At 36.1% G+C, this 22526-nt stretch overlaps 2 protein-coding genes across 2 annotated transcripts; both read right to left on the reverse strand.

The window, feature by feature from the left end:
- Positions 1-1250: 1250 nt before the first annotated feature.
- Positions 1251-4354, reverse strand: LOC135088141 (uncharacterized). The gene is made up of 2 exons (XM_063983024.1): positions 3794-4354; positions 1251-3517 (listed from the first exon to the last, which is right to left on the reverse strand). The coding sequence occupies exon 2, from the start codon at positions 3510-3512 to the stop codon at positions 1251-1253; it is 2262 nt and encodes a 753-aa protein (XP_063839094.1). The 5' UTR covers positions 3513-3517; positions 3794-4354.
- A 9173-nt stretch (positions 4355-13527) lies between these two features.
- On the reverse strand, positions 13528-17220 carry LOC135088240 (class E basic helix-loop-helix protein 22). The gene is made up of 4 exons (XM_063983120.1): positions 16916-17220; positions 14874-14970; positions 14388-14527; positions 13528-13802 (listed from the first exon to the last, which is right to left on the reverse strand). The coding sequence occupies exons 1-4, from the start codon at positions 17116-17118 to the stop codon at positions 13658-13660; spliced, it is 585 nt and encodes a 194-aa protein (XP_063839190.1). The 5' UTR covers positions 17119-17220; the 3' UTR covers positions 13528-13657.
- Between the last annotated feature and the right edge of the window lie 5306 nt (positions 17221-22526).

Raw genomic sequence — 22526 nt, forward strand, 5'->3', positions numbered from 1 at the left:
TTACCTATCTACGATCTTACGAGAAACTGATGATAGTTGTAAATGATGCTGGAAAAATAACTTGCTTTCTGAGAGATTAAGTGCCCTGTGCCCCCAGTGCCCCAGTGTAACTACCTGTCTAGGGTATTTTAGCTACCTGTGCGAAGCGAATATTTTAATAGTCACTTCCTAGTAATAACTACTAAATAAATAAGAAGGTGAAGTTATTCCATTGTTAAAAATATAATTAGCATTTTGTTTTTGTTAAGAAAGGGTGCCTTTTGAAATGGTTGGTTGGTCGGAAAAAAAAAACTCAAAATTTGCTAAACACAAACTCAGAATTATTTTCCAGTGTCAATTTATATTTTTTTGTACTAGATAGTCTAAGCATACCTACATTTGGAAATATCTAAATGTGAATTTATAAGTATGAATAGGCCTAACTATTAACGTTTCAAAAGCTCCATAGTATAGGTAACCTGCACGCACTGTTATAGGTAGATAGTTAAAATCAAAAGTCGTGTAATACTGTAATCATTGTTTGGGAAAGCCACGCCCTTGCTTTTAGCACCCTATGTAGCCCACGCTTAGTAGGTAAATAATGCAAGTATTTTTATCAAAGTTTTGGTTTCCACCGTCTTCAGTTTTATTATAATAAACCAATGTTTGTAATAAGTATGTATTTTACTACAAATAAATAATTGTCAGGTTATTAAAAATTTAATTTTAATGATATTGTTTACGACACATTTCTTCGTTGATCGGATAGCAGCCCTTTCACACAGAAAAGTGTCTATCAGTTTGTTATTTGGCACTTATTACTTAATTATCTCCCCATGAAATGGTTTCAATGTACCTAATAAACTGGGTGAAAATAGGTTTTCCACTATGGGATATATTGAATAATTTAAATTAATTTTATGTAGATAGATAAAAAAAGCGCTAAAAGTTTCAGTCTGCCTGCATGAATAGGTAAGATGCCTAGGAATATCGCAAGGCAAGTAACTTTGTGTTTCGTCTGTTTTTGTTTGCAATAAGTAATGGGATGGAGGGGTAATGGGAAAATAAATTATTTAGCCAGCCATCACTTACTTGAAGTAGGTTATTACAATGTCACTACTTATTAATATATGAACCATTATACAAAATTGAGTTTATTAGTTTTATGATAGAAATACAGTAATATACACATTGAATTCCCAATCAATATAATTAAAAATTTAATAACATGATAATTCATTATGACGTTTAAAAGACAACAAGTAATTCATCTACACAGTAACAGACTCTACCATAGTTTTCTTAATTAGTTCCCCGAAGTTTTCCGTGGGTTCGGAGGCGTTGGTTTCGGGCGGCGGGTCCGCCGGCGGGGCGTGCAGGTCGGCGGCGTCCTGGGCGGCGTGGTCGGCGTTGTCCAGGCCCAGCAGCGTGCTATGGCTGAACCAGTTCTCGTCATTCTCGACGGTTTGCAACTTATTGCTATTTTGATATGGCATCGTCATCAGAGTTGTGTATTGCGTGTCATTCTTGCTCTCAGAGTTGACACACTCCGGTGTATTTTTATACGCCTCGTACTGGTTCTGCGGAATATTGTGATTGTGATACTGTAGTGAATTGTGCTCATTCATATTATTAGACTTGTGCATGTATGCATCTTGAACGTACATGTGGCCGTAGTGACTGAACATATTGATTTGTGAATTATGGGCGAATTCCTCGAAGCTTGTTGCCGAGTAACTTTGAAGGCCTTTGAAATGGTGATTGTCAGCGTGCGCTTCATATGTGTAGTTGAGATCACATGGAAATCTTTGAATATTATTGGCCATGGAATCGTACCCCATCGTATTACCTACAGAATAAGGTGGGCCTTTTCCTTGAAGAATATTGGTAGGATATGGAGGCGCTTGATTGTGATGGTTATTGGCATTTTCAAAATGCATGTTAGTCCCATTGATACTCCTCGGGTTTGTTGTATCATTTCGGTATCCATAAGCCAAATCTTTTTGCATACCAGTATGGCCACTTGCATTATTCATATCACAATGAATATTATTAAAGTTTCCAGCATTCACACAAGACTCAACTTCGACTCTTGGACTTAAGCTTACATCACGCAGTAAACCATCTTCATGACTTTGGTTACGATTTCTTTCATATGATGTGTTTCCTATGCACATCGAAGTAGAAGCACCATGTGCTTCGGCCCATTGTCTTTTTGCTGCTTCCTGGTTTTCCTCGTTTTTCTTTTCGAGACCTATTCTCATAAGCGTATGTATAAAGTGCGTCCGGACTCGTACGGGGTTGAATTCTATTCTTCCAGTTGTGTTGCCACACCCATCACGAGTACACCCGCACGGGAAGTTGAGCCTATCAACTTGACATTTGATGCCGGCTATACTACATGAGCAACTTTCTGGATTACAAGCTCCTTTACAGGAACACCCACAAAATTCGCGAGAGGTCCTTATATCTCTACATTCATCTTTTTCATAACCTTCAATTTTTCTGACTCCAGCAGCCCTCAATAGCGCTCGTCTTTGTCGTGTTGGAATAGGTTGAAGGAAGTAGTAACTGTCTAAATCTAATTCCGATTCTGATATATCGCTTGCTTCTTCTTCTGTGTCACTATCTTCACTGGACGACAGCGATGCTCCCTGTATAGAGTGCCGCTCGCTTTTTAACTGTTGTAGGATTTGTCTATGCAATCTTCTTTGCTCTAGCGCATGTTCCGCCAAAGTGAAATGTTGAATATGTGTATGTTCCCACTCCATTCCTAAAGTCGAGCCGCCCTGTGACGGTACACATGTAAAACCTTGGGCCCTTGGAAAGTAATAAACTGTGACATTGTCGAATTTAATATTTTCTTTTCTTTTTTTAGGCTTAGGTTCAACAATGTCATCATCACCCTCGTGTTTCCTTTTAAGGCTACTTTTTAGGGGTTTCGTTTGTTGCTCTAAAGTTAAGTTATGGCCGTTTTGATTTAAATTATTTTCATTGTTTGCTACTATTGGTAATTCAGGCGGATTTGTGCTGTTTGAGTTTGAAACGTTGATACCACTGGTGCATGGCAAGGAAAGATTGAAAGAGGGCAACTTAGCATCTTCGTTTGTTTCTGATCCTATGCCCGAGTCGCTGCCATCGGAGCGGTCTTGAACTTCTTCCTCGCGGTCGTTCAACACGTTGTCCGGCGGCAAGCTACCGAGTGCTGAATCTTCACTGTCAGCTGAGGCAGTGTCCGTTTTAATATCTTCTATATCACTTAACGTATCACTGTCATCTATTTTTACAGCGAAATCTATTTTACTATCACTGCTCTCATAAAACTGAGAGTTGCTATTGCTATTTACATTACTTTGTTCTTCATTGGAGCTTAAATCTTCACTGTTAGCGTCACTTTCACTGCTTTTTTCATCTTTAGTCACAGAAAATGCTTCTACTTCTCCATTATCTTCTGGTTTTGTGACGGTCTCATTATTGCTATTTGATTCTTCATTATCTGGTTGAAAACTCTGCTCCGGCCTTGAGTTCTCCATCTTATCTGAAATATAAAATTAAAAAATAAGTCCATAATTCATTTGAAAAATAACGGAACAATACGTTACAGAAAAAGTTAGTAAATTCTTAAGTTTTTTCTCCAATACATTATTCATATCAATAGTGAAACTTATAAAGAAAGTCGAGTTCAAATATAAAATACATTCCCGCGTTAGACTAACGTTACAGTGTAGAGTGCAAGCCACCTGCACCCGCTCAAACACAGCAGAATGTAATATAAATCAAACAAAATGATAGTCCAAAACCGGTACCTACCTACCTATTTCAAAAGGCTGTGGCCTCGCTGATCTTCACCGGTATTTGTGCACTCGCCTTTGTGTTCTCCAATCCATGGTGATCAGAGAAATTCTTTTGGACGAACAGAGTTTTATCATCATCGCTTGTAATCGAAAAATGTAATCATCATTTCTTTCAACGAATCAGCCATCAACTATTTACGTTATTCAATTATAACACTAATAACACTTTCAATAAGGTCCTTTTTCTACAGTCACGTGCAGCGGCCGTTGGTTTAGCCCTATTTATTTATTTTCCGCCTTATTTTGACAGCGACGTTCTTGATGTTTTCTGATTTCATTAAATTATTTTCGACCAGCACGAATAGTTTTTATCACTGCGTATAGGTAAACGACCTTCACACGAAAACAGTTTGGAATATACAGCGTAAAAATACACTCGCACACGAACCACTTTTACTACAGCGAACTCACAGTTCCCACCTCGGGTAATCGCGTTGGACGACTCGAGCGACGCAGGCAAGTTTTTACCCGGCAAAGTGCGCTGCGGGTCGAGGTTGGCTTTGCGGCGTAGTCGAGGGGCCTCTCGAATTCCGGCGGGTTGGATCTGCGTTGTTCGACGTGACGTCGCCGTCCCCCGCGCCGCGCCCCGGCCTTGCGACCCTCCGCACCGCGTCCACCCGCGGACTCGCGCAAGCGCGTTCCGTTTCTTGCGAATACAGTAATACCATATTTAGTCCACAAAATCCCCTTTATTATTATTATTTACATGGGATGATCAAAAATAAGATGTAGAGTAAGTAAATTACGATCGAAAGTTTGTTAACGAGTGTAGATAAGAAAAAGTTGCACTAGTAATAAGAGGTTACCTCTGGAGTCTGGACTATGCCAACTTTTTAGTATCATTCTGTTCTGTCCAAGTCGTGAATCAATAAAGATAACTATTTTTTTCTTCCATAGATATTACTTATCACAATGTTAGGTACTCGTTGTAACTATCATGTTACTGCTTAACATAAGAGCTTACCAGCTGCTCGTATTCATACCTTTAGTAACATTCTTAGATATTTAATAATAACATCAACGTAACAATTGTAACACTTTCAGTTTTCATTACTTACAATAGGTGTTACAAGGACACCAGAAATCGGTACCTCGTAGTTACGTACATAAGAGTTCAACGAAATACCGAATTGGTAGAGTTCTAGAAGGCAACGTAAATGTAAATAAATAATAATCTTATTAATGACACTTTTTACAAAAAAAACTATCTGTAGTAACTTACTAGATGAAAAAGTAAAATTCCTGGTTGTTGGGGTAAATTCGTGATAGCAACACAGGTTCACAACCTTTTGCTCTTGGGCCAACTCGACAGGTCTCGACCGACATAAACTGTACGTCTACGTCATGGCATGACGGTTTTATACATAGGTATGCAGCTCGCAGCATTATATCTTTCCCCGGGGTCTATATTATGTACATATCTGCATTGTAGGACCAACTTTTGTACTTGTTTGTTCATTTACTCACTGAGGTCAACGATCTGACTTTTTCTTTATAACAGATAATATACGGCTATGACTACGAAAGCTCTTAAAGATAAAACTGGATGTAACAATGTATCGTTCCAGATACGCAAGGTAATCGGCCGCGGCGCGCTATTTTTAAAATGCGTCAACTTTACGCTACGTAAATGTAGGGATTGGCATTATTTTCGAGTATGCGATCACTGTAGGCGTAACGTCCGCCGACGTCACTACCGTAGTTCAGCTAGTGCACGAGAGTTCTTCAAATAAATTGGCACTCGACAGCAGTCGACATAATACAGGCGAGGTAGCGTGCTATACGTACAAACCGACGTGTATACGATAATCAATAGATATTTTCAGGAGGCTTTCGTGGAGGGCGAAAGCGACGCTAGTAGCTCGCATAGCGCCCTCTCGCTCAGTCCTGTAATTTACGTAGACCACCCGCAGAATCCCGATCAAACAAATTTTATATAAACTTTCCATTATCAAGATGTATGTTTTAAACTTCTTCTAGAGGCTGACTTTTCGCCGCAGTTTGATTGCAGACATAATAATTACAATCGACGTAACGACAAATGAGTCCATACCTACTTTTTACATAATTGTAAACAAGTAGCATAATATACTTATCTAGACATAATAATGTTGAATGTAAACAATTACGTTGAAAACACCGAAAACTTATTTCTGTTACATATTATTGACATTTTAAAATGAATACGATTGAAAAATCTCGTATTAAAAATCTCAAACGCAAAGAGGCATGCACAAAATTCATGTATAAATCAAACATTAAAATAGATAATCATTAATCAACCAACTATTAAATCAGTAAAAGTTATATAAATTCGTATCCTAACATGGTACAAAGTAAATTGATGGAAATAGTGCTGATTCGGTTTATAAAACATGTTGTAGAGTTGTGAATTTTATTACTAATTTTTCTCAGTCCTAGAAACGTGAAAAATTCGCTACAGTCTTGTTATATCTTTACAAGTAAAGGAGTGATGATAATATACACAATACTCCTTTCTGTGTATGCCACATAAAACAGCGTTCTTTTTAAAATAGTGTATTCAAGACAGCTTAAAAAAGTCGAGGAGAACAAAAGCTTTACTTTTTGTAAGACTTTTTGCCGTGCCCCGTTCAACTCCTGGTTGTTTTGTAACCAGTTTTTATCTCATTTCTAACGGTAGTCTGCGCGTCGCCGGTCCCTGTGTAGGGTAGGACATACCTACGTACTATGTAGCTGCCCAGCGACGTCGCTCCGCACCTAGGTACTAGCACGGTGCGTCTAACACTGGATGTACTAATCGTTCTCATGGTAACGTCCATGAAAAACAAACTTCCTGGGTATTATTACAGACATACGGCGGTCTACTTATCATAGGCGCGTGCTAACATGAATAAATTATTCGTCGGAGTGTAGCTCTGTACGTAGTACGTATACGAGTACATGGGTATCGCAGCCCACAGGGTGGCTATGGAGGGGGTGGTAGACGGGGGTAGATTAAATTTCGTACCACACCGCTGGCTGCCTCAAGCTCGCTTGTATTCATCACCCTTAGGGCTGCAATTGCTTCCTAGCGTAGAGTAAGCTCACAATACATTTACCCAGCATGTCAAGCCTAGCTGCAGTATTACGGTATTACGCATATTTTTTACAATCAAGCCTGACAAAAATCCGAGACCTTCATTAGGCTATAGAGACGAATTGTACCTAAGTATTTTCCTCTTCGTTGCTACGCAAGTTTGTAACAATGAACGCTTTTCGTATTCGTGTTGTATTTCCTAACATAGTAGTTACATTATATCTGTTAGGTAATATTTGAGATAGTCATTCGCTTATGTATTTGAGTAAGTATATAACATGCCGCTACGTCGTTATATAACGGTATCGTATCGTAGCACGGGTTTCAATGTTCGTTAACAAATTGCTAGCAATTTTGAACTTTAGCCGTATTGGAATAAGCCATGGTTTGTTGTTATAATGATTGATCTGTCTGTCGCTGTATGGGTGTACCCGGCGTACACCACGATACATAAGTAATTACTAAGGTTCTGAAGTGAAATGGCAAAAGGCGAACTTTTCTGCTCGTCATTTAGTCTGCTCGCTTAGACAGCCACACCCTTCGAGTTTCAATCCATGAAATAAGATGACAAGATGGAAACCAGATTAAGATTACATTACCAAGTAACGTAACCACACTTTGATCCATGGTAAAAAAATAAAAATATAAATAGTAGCATATTTATGTACTATTTCGTATTTTTGTATAACTTTAATTTAGTAAATAATCTAGATTTAAAATAAAATCGTTATTCAGCAGGCGGTTCTTACAAAATACCACGCTGTAACTCTGATTTTATAAAGGTAGATTACGAAGGCATAATGGCAAGTTAGTCTCACCTGACACAGTGGTTCGGGGTTCGGTGCTCAAGTGGGGCTCACAAATAGGTATACAACAGATTTCTCTCGTAGTGTTCGGTGTTTGTCTTAGCTTCGGGTTCCTTTAGGTTTGAGTTTGGAGACTACATACAATCTGAAATCAGATTCTCTGTAGAGGTTCTCTATAGTCTATCGTTCGTTCGTTCGTTTCAGCCAAATGACGTCCACTGCTGGACAAAGGCCTCCCCCAAGGTTTTCCACAATGAACGGTCCTGCGCTGCCCGCATCCAGGCTCCTCCCGCGACCTTTACCAGATCGTCGGTCCACCTAGTAGGAGGCCTGCCCACGCTACGTTATACGCTATAGTCTATACTATTGGATAAATATCCCTCTGTTTAGCTTCAGGATTGTTACCACAGCTCATTCATAAATTAAAATTAACAGAATTATGTGTTGTTAAGAGCAAATCTCTTGAACAGCCGGTCCAATTCTGCCATTTTTGTCCAAATATACCTACCTACGTTAAACTCCGAGGAAGGTTCTTATGAAGAAAATAATTGGAAAAGTTTCCCGGAAACATTTAAAATACGACAAAAATTGAATACGTCCTTTTTCTAAGGAATATGAATGTCTATGGACATGTTTTAATGACAGAGAGCAATAAGTAGCTTCTGTTGGGTAAATATTAACAAAGCGAATACCTACCTATTCTCAATAACTTATTATGAAAAATCTACGAATAATTTTTTGCGGCTGGAAAAATAGGTATCTACTATACTTAATTTCGTAATGTTTTTTATTTTGACTAGGTAGTCAAAATAAAAAACAATAATAAATTATTACATAGACGGCCTGTGTTCTGCAATGATGTTCAAAACTGGATTCAAACTCTAGCATACATTATGATGTCCTGTAATTGGTTTGAAATCAAGGACTTAATAGTTTTGTAACAGGACCTAAATAGTTTTATCTCGCTTTTCATAACACCAGCGAAATCTTATGGTCTCATAGCGAATCGACACACAAACCCACAGAAAGGAGCCAGTAAAAACTTGAATAAAAACTTTTCAAAGTAAAAAAGCCTTCTGCAATCAAATAATGATCTCGGAGTTGCATTTCACTAACATTACAAATCAAATGAAATGGGAAATCTAAAACTATAACTTCCCCTTCCCACAAGAGTGTCGTCATCTTACAATGTCGCGTAAATGTACGTCTGAAAGTTTTGCTTACGTTCCACGTGAGCGCGCTCATGTCGATTTGGAATGCGGTATAATTGCATGGGTATGCGTTTTTCTAAGCTAGACATTTTTTCTGAATAGGTATCGCTGCAGCGAGGGAGGTAGGGGGAGTGACGGTAGCGAAAACAAAGTGTAGGGAGTGGGGTAAGCTCCTCGCATGACGCCCGGACCCACAGAGCTATGTATGTCTGTGTATAGAGCAGCGTTGACGATTTCCATCGTAGATGTCTATCTACCATAGTACCTATCCTATATTCAATGCTGAAGTAGGTTTCTGTATCGTGCCGATGAATATCATTACCCTCGTTCTCTTTTGAAAAGCCTGCTAGTATTTTTGCGGCTTTCTAATTAAGGTTATGGGTATAGTTAAAGGTAGCGAGGGTTGTGCTGAATTGCATAGCACTTGCATACCTACATAAAATTACGTTAATATTATTTCATGAATGGAATATTTTACGACGTAGCGCATCTCCCGTATTGTCACATCGTGAGCAACTTATGTTAAATATAATACAGAAGTACTAAATTCTGATGACTATATTTTATATTTTTTCAGTGGGAAAATACATATATATGGAAATGTTTTCCCACTGAAAAATAGACGTTCAGTCTTTCCCCAATTGAAAAACCGTATTATAAAAAATACATATAGGAATTATTATTAGTCCTGCCGTTCTCGTGTTGTGCGCTTAACAACACAACACCGATATATTTTTGTTACACAGATATTGTTGGATATTTCATTTTATCCGTTTACCGTTGGGTAGAACCCTGGATAACGTTCAAAGGCGTGGCAACTGGGTTCGACATAATGAGTTGTATAATAAAAAAAAATCGATAAGAACTTTACGTAAACTTTTGTGCAATTGTTTTATGAAAAGAAATGTCTCGGTTTTTCTGAAATCGAAAGTCAATTTCTCATTCCTCTTTTACACCTTTAATAATAAAAGCTCAAAGTTTGTTTGGTTGAACGCGCTAATCTCAGGGTCTTCTGGTCCGATTTGGAAATATTTTTGTGTGTTGGATAACCCATTTGTCCATGAAGGCTACATCATCACGCTACGATAAATGAGCATTAATGAAAAATGTTGCGAAAACGGGAAAAAATATTCAAGCGGTTTTCACGCGGAGTCGTAGGCACAGCTAGTTTAAGATGTAATTGACATCAGATATCAACATAGGTAAAACGATGTAGGTCATAAGGGTAGAACAGACATCGGAGAATAATGCCACGTTCATTACTGACATGGTGCGTCTACCGGAGCCTCCTCTGCGATGGCACGGTTTAATTAGATCGGTCCGCCGATCGGTCGACCCGCCAGTCGAGTCGAGTCTACCCTCAATTTATAAAGCCCAATCTAACTATATATTGTTGTATGGTGTTAATAAAAACATTTTTATCAGCCACTTCACATATTTATTACAGCGCTTATACAAAATGGTGTAAGTCTGTTTCATAATGTGGCTATATAGGTAATTAGTAAGTACCTAAGCACTTGTCTTTACACGAATAATAAAAAAGTAAAGTCGTTTGTGTGGTGGTAAAGTGTAGGTAAAAGATCAGAATGGAAACGATATAGGTACTACTTAAGGTAGAGATATTAATAAGTAAAGCTTAGTTAGCAGGATCTATGTATAATCGCAAAAACATAAGTATGTACATTGCTTTACATCTACTTACAACATAATATAATGATGATATACACTTTACGTATGCACTTTACCTAATAGAACCACCTTTTTTTGGAATGAAAACTATAGAGAATTACCGTAGGTAATAGCTACTGCGTATATTATGTAGGTAGCCTAGCTCTACTGTACCTAGTTGAGCTCACAGTAAATAATAAGGCGTAATATTGTGGAAGCTTCGATCAATAAATCATTCAATTAATCATGGGCTAGGTACGGGCTTCGCTATATTTAGTCCTGTGAGGTAAGTTAACACGCTTGACTTACAAAACGTATGGTAATACAACTGACTAAGTTTATGGAACTATTCATACCTTATATTTGGTTTTTAAAACTAGGATTACTAGGATTAGATTCAAAATATGTCGCATGTGATTGATAGACAGGAAAAACTAAAATCGCTTTTATTGCAGTTCAGTAGAGTTTACTCAAATGCCATTTAATTAATTCAAATCATTTATGTAGTGTGTCTGATAAAAAGAACACCTTTAACTATGTCTAATGTATTTCAATCAATTTGTATATTATTTTACATAGTTGTGGAGACTTACAAAATATTGTAAGAGTCACGATCATACAAGAAAGCTTCGTGTAAAAGCTCTACCAAAATGATTATTTCGTTTTACGTCTCCAGGTCACAAAATCTGCTTCGAACCTCAATTTTTTTACTATGATACCTACTTCCTTTAATGGGAAAGCGATATTAAGGGTATAATAATGTTTTTATTTGAGATTTCAATAAAAATCAGGCCAGGTTTTATTATTATCACTCTACTAAAGTACCTACTCTCATCGAATTCTAATATAGAGCCCTCTAGCGAATGCTTTGGGGCCTACTAACTCTATTCGGTCGGCAATATGTTGACTCTGTGTCCACGATGGAACTAGTTTCGCAGGCGTGAGGTTAGATGGAATTCTTTACCATAAAATGTGTGATTAGGTTTAAATAATCACAAAATAACACAATTTATTTGCAATTAGAGCTTTATAAAGCTCTTTTATTGTCCATTGGTTTACTGCATATTGAGAATAACTTAGTCACATTCACTCTACAATATTAATAACCTCCATATGTAGGTATTCATCTATCCATATCCATTATAAAGATATTGGTAATAAAACCACAGTTGAAAGGAAACACACGTTATTAGTCATCTAATTATGCTAAAATATCTAACAAATCCTTCTTGCTGCTATTGTAATAATTAATGTATAATTGTAGTAAAGTCATATTTTACTGTAGTGTAACTACCTATCTACACTAATATTATAAAGAGGAAAACTTTGTTTGTTTGGTTGTAATGAATAGGCTCAAAAACTACTAGACTGTTTTTAAAAATTCTTTCACCATTCGAAAGCTACATTATCCATGAGTAACATAGGCAAAATTGTATTTTGGAAAAATATAGGCGGGTTCACTAGGCTATATAATGTAGTCCACGCGGGCGAAGCCGCGGGCGGAAAGCTATCCTTAAATAATTCGTTCATAGGATTCATACTACACTTTAGAACATTTTCAATCGAACTTCATTAATTAAAACACATGTTACTTCGATACTTTATTTAAGTGTTAAAATAAATTGTAAAATTAATTTATTACTAACAATCACATTTACTTTGGCTTATCTTGTTAAAGTCTAATGTTTTACTTACACACTAAAATTGAATGCCGTAATATCTAGTACCTATGTTTTGGAACAAAACAGTTGTCACCCAATTCAATCTACTATTTTCAAGAAAATTTTTAGGTATACACAAAATGTTAAATACTAAGCAATTGTTACAATTATTGCAGGATACACTCAATACCTATGGGAATTGTTATAAGATTTAAGTAGGATAAATTATTTTTACTACTATTAGTACTTATTTGTATTTAATACTTATTAAAACCAGGAATACAATAATACTCGTAAATTCATAAATTACAGTACTTATCCAGACTATCTTCATACTTCAGACGAATTTATATGGACGTATAATATTAATCAGATAGAATTAAAACTATTCACACTCACGCTCACACGTTTTCTATCAAAAATCACACATTTCTACACTTAATAGTAAGTTTATATAATACTTAGGACGCTATCTAATTTTATTTGGCACATGGAATCATCGAACTCTCTACTTCTGTAGAGAGCATAAACATATTTACAGATACTAAAAACAAAATAAATAAATAAATTGAGCTCGTTATTATCTAACTGTACTCATATTAACCTATTCTAATACGCTGGTATCATCAGTATTAATTGAATAAATAAGAATGAAGTTACTTCTTATTGTAGAAATAATACAAATAATTATAAGAATTATATTAACTCTAAGTAAATGCTGCCCTAAAATTATAGCCATTAATGTTTAACTACAATTATAAAGTTTAACTTACGTAGTTTAATATTTATGTTGAGTTTATGATCTTATTTAAAATGCCATTACAGGTGTTTAGATATTTTGAGCTGAAAACTTAACTAGCTTATGTTCAGCTTTAGTAATAAAATTATGGTAAAATAACCATGTTCATCTAACTAATGACTAGGGATGTCCATATTGGATATGGAGTTTACAAAACACACAATTCACGCATATACAACTCTAAAGAATAGATTATGAATAGAAGATGATTTGATGAAAACTTTTATAATAATCTTCATGGAAAAAGTTTTACACACATTATTTTCTACACTATCATGACTTTGACGTCATGGTTATCGAGTAAGATATCGACAAGCAGAGCTTTGCTATTAAGAATGCTCAAAAAGAGTAAAACGTGCGTTCAGCACGATAAATATAAGCTATACAAACATATTTTACAGTGAGCAATTTCTAATCACTACGACAGGAGCTAAAATATACTTATCTTAAACACAATCGGGTTTTTCCGTTGCTTCTTATCCTATTCTACGTTTCTTTTTTTTATCTTCACCTTTTTTGTATTTACAAGAATCTTAAAATTACTGGTTTGTGTTATAAATATGGGTGTTTTTTTTATCGACCCACAGCTCAGGTTTGTGGTTCGATTTTGATGGGCGAGTCTCAAGACGGCGGTTCGGGTGGGGCGGGCGGGCCTGGCGCGGGCGGCTGGAGAAGCTTGGCGGCTGCAGGGAAGCCGGCCAGATCGAAACCGGGAGGCGGGACTATGCCGGCTGCTGTCGCTGTGCCTTGCAGGTACGCTACGAGTCTGGAAAGTACAGTTAGATATTATTTAAAAGAGTTACCGTTTTGTATACTTAATACTTACATAATAAACTATTTCTCATCATCATTAGCATTTTTGATTGCGCCTCAGTGATCACGACGTTTGACATGATTGACATGACCCTACTCTACAGTGGCGCTATCCTGGTGAGTGCAAATGCGAAAGTCCTCTTACTGCTTCAGCGCTCACCTTTCTTACCTCACCAGTATTATTTAGTGGTTGGCTTTTAACCTTTTCTAAGCATTTTGCATTGTATTTGGAATCTGTTTGGTTAAGTACTCAAACGGTAACGTATTATTCGGTTATTTGTAGAAGTAAATCGCTGTTCATTGTTTTAGAGTATTGAGTTTTTTTTAAAGATTATTAGTAATTTGTATTGCACAAATTACTAATAGTCCCGTTACGCGTTAGCCCCTCGTGTTAAGCTAAATAAGCTTGTGTTACGAGTGGGCTCACCACAATAGTCGAGCGGCGGTGGGATTCGAACCCGCGTTCGTCGGATCTCGAGTCGGCCAGTCCGACTACTTCACCGTTGGGCTATCGTGGCTATGAAATTGATTGACCGACCTTCGTAATTCCTCCAGCGCGCTGGCCTGCATGAGGATGTAGTTCTTGGCTAGAAGCAGCGTGGCGATCTTGGACAGCTTGCGGACTGACGGCGAGTGCGCGTACGGGATCACGCCGCGGAGCTCGTCAAGGGCATCGTTCTGGAATATCATATGAAGGTAAATTCAAGCTCATTTTTATTCTACGATCTATAGAATAACATTGGTCAATGACTCAATGCAGATTTATGAAAAGTATTTTAACCCTTTTCAATCTCATAATTAGACGTTTTGCGAAGTAGTTTTGCCTATGAGTATTTGCCTCTTATTAGTCATCCTGTGTATATGTAGGCCTATATAGATAAATTATCCTTACCCCATCGCAGCAGGAACATTTACGGCACTTTTTCTAACCTTAATTTTCTAGTGTACCTCCTCCCTACGTAGATATTTCGGTGGTAGCATGGAAATAACGGTAGCAATAAAGGGTATACAGATTAAAACTTACCAAATCATGCATTCGTCGTCGTTCCCTGGCGTTGATGTTGAGCCGGACGGTTTTACCCTGGCGCATTTTTTGCTTTGATTTGCCATCTCCGATCGGCCTGAAATAATAATGAACATAGGAATTTAAAAAAATATATTATGGAGAAATAATGTGGGTTTTCTTTATAACAATAGGGATGTTTCCTGGGTCAAAAAGCAAGAGTTTTAATTAGTCCGTCAGTTAACTTATCAAAAAATACTCTACACGTATTTTTTACTTTTTCAAACTAATGAAAATTTAAAGATATAAAGCGCGCCAAAGTTCATAAGAAGAGGCCCGTGACGTCAATGCGTGCATAAAAGTGCCGCACGTTGTGACGTCGTGCGGAACTTCAACGCACCATAACTATGTAATTATTTGTTAGATTGACAAATAAAAATATATGTGTCCAATATTTTTTGATATTAAACATTACGGACTAAAAAAATTTTTTTAGGAAACTAGCCTTCCGTATTTTTAACACATAATTAAAATTATCAGCTGAAAGAGTAAAATTATGTATTGTCTAGCACTTCTAAAATGTCAACTGGTTGAAATACGACATGTGTGTTCCCATTAAAGTCTCGTATACGGGATCAGGGTGCCATGGACCACGACAAGTGCGAGCGAACAATGGCGGCCGTCGCTAACGAGTGGAGCGATGGGGTAGCCGCCCCAGGGGATTGTAGAGCTTTGATTTCATTACAGCCCGCCATGGTTTATTGAGATGATACACTATAGAACTTGTTATTGTACTTTTGGTTAGGTTTGGTTTAGCTTATTTTCAGTAACTTTATGCTTTTGTTCAACTTTTATGAGCACTTTTACGTGTGCCAAATTATTAAAATAAAACATCATCTTGTATGTCTATTGAATTGCGAGTTTTGTTGTCGTAACTAATAAATTAAATATAGGTGTACTTAAAAATGAAGAAGACAGATAATATACTTGTGACCTGTATTTAAATATTTTACTAAACGATTTAAATGTTCACTTGACTGCACCCTACTGGGTCTGTTCCTTCTAAGCTCTACATTCGGAGCAGCAATACAAATCATGGTCAATACAATGAATGGAACGCGGTTCACTTGCATAAGGGTTCGCCCCTGCACACATGTTCCCAAAGCTCATACTTATTTATTTATTTGCTATTGCGACGACATGTGTGTTTCGCGTTATTTACAAACTTGTTTTATTTATATGATATAAATAAAATAAATAATAAATAAATAAATATTCTTGGACATTTTACACTGCGCCGCTAGCCCCAAACTAAGCAAAGCTTGTACGGATATAAACATACTTAAATACTAGTAGGTTTCCCATTATCAGGGGATAGAAGTATGTCCCTGCGAAATGCAAGTAGATAGTTACGTTAATACCTTTAGATTCACTTTACGTAACAAGAGAAAAAGTTTAAATTTTGAGTACCTACTTAATGGCGGCGTAAATTATGTAAACATTTTATGGTAGTAGTAAGTACTACAGCAAATTAAAACATTAATTTAGTTAAAATCATAGTTTGGAGTACATTATTTACCTGTTTAGTTATCATCAACTTTAAATCTATTGAACGTAGAGATTAAATTATGAGTTACTCATGAAATTGTGACCTTACAATCTGTTGCAAATAAAACATTGAAAATAGCTTCTATTTATAATGTTTGTAACAATTTGGCTCGTTTATCAAAGTTACTAAAATAAAAATTTGTTGAAAGGTAAATAGGAAGATACACAACAAAACGTAAGTATTTTTAGATCTAGTTTCCGTAAGCTTCTGTTCATAAATAAAAACTAAATTATTATGGAGTTTCGGATGTGTTTTCTTTCTCAATCTGTATAGTTATGACTTAAGAGCGCATGCGCAGACTCGATTGAAAACATCAACGTCATTAACATTCAATTTATGCAAAAATATGTAAAACGGAACAATGAATATTAGGTGTGGTGCGTAGTAGGTATTGTTACGTAAGTTTTGATTTGAAAGAATTTATGTTTAAAGTAAATTATGACTGGTTGCTTACCTCTGAGCATAGCTGGTTCCCGGCTCCGGCTGGTTTTCGTCAGTTGGGTAGCAATGCTGTGGCGGGGGCGGAGGCTGGCCGCCCTGCATGTAGAATCCTCCAAGGCCTACAGCCCCTAAAGGAGTTCTTCTGCCGGGCACCGACTGCGGCGGCGAATGCGACTCGCCGAGAGGCATTCCGTCCCATGTCCTGCGGCCTTCCATTTTTGAAAACTTAATACATTAAAAAAACTAAAACATCACTTTCTAAATTGAAATCAAAATAGTTTTTTTAATTCGTCCGCGCGTTAGCGTTTGGCACCGCATTGATAGACAGTGGAGAGTGTAATGGGAAGTAGTCGGTCCACGATCGATCGGAGCACGCAGCTGGGGCGCGCACCCCTCATCTCCATTGTGCGAGATGCGGCCGCCGCTGATACATGGGGCGCACTTAACTGGCGGCCAGCGATGATTGCTTTTCGATCGATCGTTAATTGGGTTGCTGGGATGCTGCCTTTTCATTTTAGGAATGTCATTTCGTTTGTTATGTATTTAGTAGTTTATCATCGTTTGTTAGTACAAAGCGTTTAAATACTATTTTTATTTGGAAGTCAGTTTTTTATGGGATATTGCAGCTCATCTATACTTATAATAAATCTGTAGAGAGGTCAATTCTGTACATGAAATATATCTTCAAAATAACTATCAGGGGGTGATTAGTGATCGATACTGATACCAAAAATGCAATCAGTAAATTTTTTGTCTGTCTGTCTGTCTGTCTGTCCGTCTGTATGTTCCTTATAGAAACAAAAACTACTCGACGGATTTTAACGAAACTTGGTACAATTATTCTTCATACACCTGGGCAGGTTATAGTATACTTAGGAATTCCCACGGAAACGGGAATTAGCGGGAAAATCCTTTTTTATGAAAAATCTAAACCGCTTAAGTTAGACGCTTGAAATTTGTCATGCAGGTATCTTAGTAAACTTAAAGCTTAGTTACAACAGGATATTGCAAAGTTCCCACGGGAACGGGAGTTAGCGGGAAAAAACATTTGTATGAAAAAATCTAAACCGCGTAAGATAGATGAAGGGGGTAAAACGGGATCCACGCGTACGAAGTCGCGGGCGGCCGCTAGTGAATAATAAAAGGACAGTAATAAAGCTTTCAGACATTCAGTAGTCTATAAAAACTTTGCCGCTATTATGGAGCACGTGCGGGTTATTGACTCATAAGATGTACCGCCAAAGTGTACGGAAAAATGCAGTAACTTTTAAAGCAAATACCTACTTACAATTATATGTTCTAATATTTCAATGATTTTGTAAACAGTTACAGTTTAGCAGAAAGCAAATAAGTACGCTTTTATTCAATTAACTTTTTGTTATTGAAATGTCCCTAATTTTTATGAGTTTGTTTTGAATAGGTAAAGCATTTCAATCTGTACTAATTCTTTCCACCTACTTTTATTACTGAAAAGTAAGTCGGTCAATAACCTTCTCTTAGAAATTCAGCTACTGCCTGCCCTATACACTGTGCCGGTACTCAGTTCTATCTGAAAATAATTTATTTGACGGCCCGGCAAGTGGGTTAACTGAATGTTGCATAAACATCAGTGTTCATCATTCGTATCTAGATCGATGGCGATAATTTATTTGTCAGTGGTAATGGAAACGCCGTGTTTATCGTTTAACGAGCGGGGAAAGTTTGGAGAGAAAAATCGGTTCCAACAGGAAAGTAATAAGAAAAATCTTGGGATTATTTTTAAATGTGACGATATGGAGAAGTATTTCATGTGTCTATAAAAATAATGGCAGAAATTTCAAATTAAAGGTTAAAAGACAGTTTAAACAAATTGGAAATCCGTATACCAAGTATGGTGAGAATGGACAGGTGTGTGTGTAGGAGATCATTAATTAATTAATTGCAATCTCTAGTGAAAATGAGCAAATTGAAGTTTGTTTAAATTATCAACATATTTATCACTACTATATTGTTTGAGCACTATTGTTACTTTTAACATTTTATAGATTTTACTTTGATTAAAATTTTCAGCAATTCTTAACTCACTGTTTCGTTGTGGTAACATCAACATCTTCAAAAAAAGTGATTTAAACATGTATCAATTCGTTTATCCAAATCATCATCATTGACTTTAGGGTTCGGGTAGCAGAAAAGAAAATTCAGTTTTATTATATTAAGAAATATTTATTCATATTAAAGCTAATCAATTCAAAATTATTTACAACTTAGATCCAATCAGTTCCGACTTCTTTATAGTCCGCTTAACAATTTACATCTATCTATCATGTTTACATTTCCACCAACTTTACATTTGCTTTTTGATTTACTTATCAGTTTATACATTGTTGTTAAGAGTAACGTCTAAACTTCAATGTTAGCGAACACTCACAAATTGTTACATTTTCACAATATTCAATTTCCATTTTCCAGACAATTCCATAATAGGTACAACATTGTTTTTCAAATCATTGACATTTACACCAAACTGTCTTTTAAAATTTAAAATTTTCTTTCACACTGTAATTGTCTGAAATATTACTAGGTAAGCAGTTTTTCAAGTTTTAACTACGATACCGGGCTACTACAAACATGAATATTTAAAGTATACTATTGGCACCAGTACCTACTCTACCAGCTTAGGCTGAGTTGCACCACCTAACTTTGACCGTAACTATAACATTAACCGGTTCTTTTTGTATGGAATTTGACAGATATTTGACGTTTGTCAAAGTTAAAATAAGATAGTGCAACCCACCCACCACCACCATTTTGACAAATGAAAAATGTAGATACAGATTTTGTCCAATACTTGGTAACTGTATTTGTTAACGACCCCTTTTAACTTTCCTTGACAGATTCCCGAAACCTCCTCGTGTCTTTTCACAGCCCTTACCACTATGACTAGAAAACGACTTATTATATTCATGCGAAGTCGACAACACATAGCTATATTATAGTGAACAGGTTCCTGATTTCTATGTTTCAAATATTTACTGCGGTGAATGTGCTCAACAGTTTTAAAATTGGTATCATAGACACATTTGCCTCTGTAAATATTACACACATGAAACGAAAGTCGTAGAACGTTTTGAACTTTTAACCATGACATTTATAATTTTATACAAACCTACCTAAATATTAAGGTAGGTACTATATTTGACGATAGAAATAGTTGAGGAGAGACTCGAAAACAGTCATAAATTTTTAAAGTTGGCGGATATCACGCTACTATACAATAGTTACAATGGCTTGCACGGTATTAATTACAAAGACTTGCTGAAAACAATTAGTGCCAAGCTTTCATTTACAAAATCATTCTGTCTTTGTCAATTATTTAAAGCAGATAGAATAAATCTGTAGTTATAGACCGTTCACATTAAACTGTTTTGTGTTGCGCGTTCAAAGTTAAATGTACTTTATGTAACACACATTTTGTTATAAAGAATCTTGAGAAATTTTGTGGATACGAAACACAAAATAATTGAATGAGAACTGCAGTTGCAAGCGGGTCTTAGAGATAAATATATTTACTAAATTATTTTTATATGTTGACGGATCCATTCAACTTTGTTTCATAACATAACACTAGGCGGATATCGACAGGACATTTACTGCGATGTATATGTATACAGGCTTGAATTGGCTTTAAATACCTATGTAAGAAGAAGTGAAGACATTACAATTATTTAATATTGGCATTTTCTACATACAATAACATTCTTGGTAAAGCTATTACTTATTTCAAGTCAAATACTTCACGAATCATATTGGCGAAAGCTCATAATCCATGTGTGAAAACAAATGATAATTTTTATCATTTGCATAACAAACCGGAATTTTCTAGATAAAAATTTTGATGTCTTAATAAATATGCAACAACGTTTTCTAATAGAAAAACAGTCGCAATATTTTACCAGAGCATAATAAATGATAGCAATACCTAGCCTACTTGAGACTTAGTTTAATAATACTGTGTAAAAGTAGAAAAGTTGATATTAGAAACAATTAGGCCATACCGAAGGTACTTATCTTTCCTTAACAACCTTTCGTTAGCTTATCCTGCTGCCAATATTGGCTCGGCCCAAGAAAGATAGATCAAAGATTTCATTAGACAAGTTTAAGTGTTGATCTAAACTGTAACATTATTAGAACTTTCATCATATAACGACAATATTTGACAACTAAAAGCTATTAAAAAGTGTTTCATCATCTCTTAGTTATACGTATTTGTAGAATATTATAATAAAACAAAGTTCTAATAAATGCTCTATTTAGATATAGTTCATCTCTTGAATATTGGCCAAATTCATTAATATTGATATACTCTCATGTATACTGAGTCAACAATAATTACAAGCTTAGACATAAAATAATTCATGACAATAAACACATAATCTTTTGGCACTAATTAATAATAATAATTTGAGTATTAACTACTAGGCATGGAAATGATTGCTATTTTTCATTCATTTTCATTCTATGAAATGATCATTTTTTTTCATATGATTTCACATGCGAAATTTCACAGGCAATGATTTTTATTCGCAGTGTTTTAATGTAGCTCTTTCATATAATGTGCTACTTTTAATGAAGTATGAATTATGATGAAGGATTGCTAATTAGCTAAAATATGAAATGTAACAATGTCTGTTTCATTTATGTCGCACAACAAAAAACAAACAATTTCACAGCACATTAATAACCGCGCGACTAATGAAAATCATTCATTTCATCTGCCTGCTATCTAATGAAATCACACGAATCATGACAAGGAAATCTAAACCTTACACTTTTGAGTTTAAAGTTCATATTTAAAATGCCCAGTTTCGTCCGTCATCACATCTCTTGTCCTTTTCTAACACGCACATGATCAAATCATTCCTTCTTACTCGCTCGGTCGCTTCGCAGAGCTGCGCTCACGAACTTCGCTCGAATGAATGAATGAAATTCATGTGATTCGTGATTTCGTTGACTGTGAAATTATAGCAGTCTATGTGAAGTAAAATAGCAGGTGTGATTAATGAAATTCATTTCATATGATTTTTCACCTGCTATTCATGAAATGTTCCATGCCTATTAACTACTCACGAATATTCGTGATTCGTCATTTATGCCAAGTGACAAGTACAGCAATTATTGTCTTAAGACTTACCTACTCAAATTCCCAAACACAGAAATATACTTAACCACATTTAACCAAATTAATACGCATAACTCCATTTAATGCAGCTGGAATTACATAGCTACAACTTATGACTAGGATATTCTTTGGGGGTAATCTAATAAATATTAATTTGTAATGAGTCTATTCTACGGATTTTAGCTCGATACGAGATTGAATCCATTATGCGGATGGATGATGAGTAGTTTACATGTCAGCAGGTAAGTGCTCGGTGACTAGAAGCATGTGCGTCGCACGACTATCAGCTATCTCTAAGGGCATCTTACTTAGCTTGAAGTATGCGTCCGAAACTCAGGATTAAGACTAAATGTAGAACGCACTAGAACAGACATCTAAAATGACAGGAATATTGGAATATTCATCAATTTGGCGTTGGAAAGGGTAGATGTTCGAATGTTCTAGAATCAATTGCACTTGTAAGAGC

This window comes from Ostrinia nubilalis, chromosome 3 (assembly GCF_963855985.1).
Source record: "Ostrinia nubilalis chromosome 3, ilOstNubi1.1, whole genome shotgun sequence".
Taxonomy (NCBI): domain Eukaryota; kingdom Metazoa; phylum Arthropoda; class Insecta; order Lepidoptera; family Crambidae; genus Ostrinia; species Ostrinia nubilalis.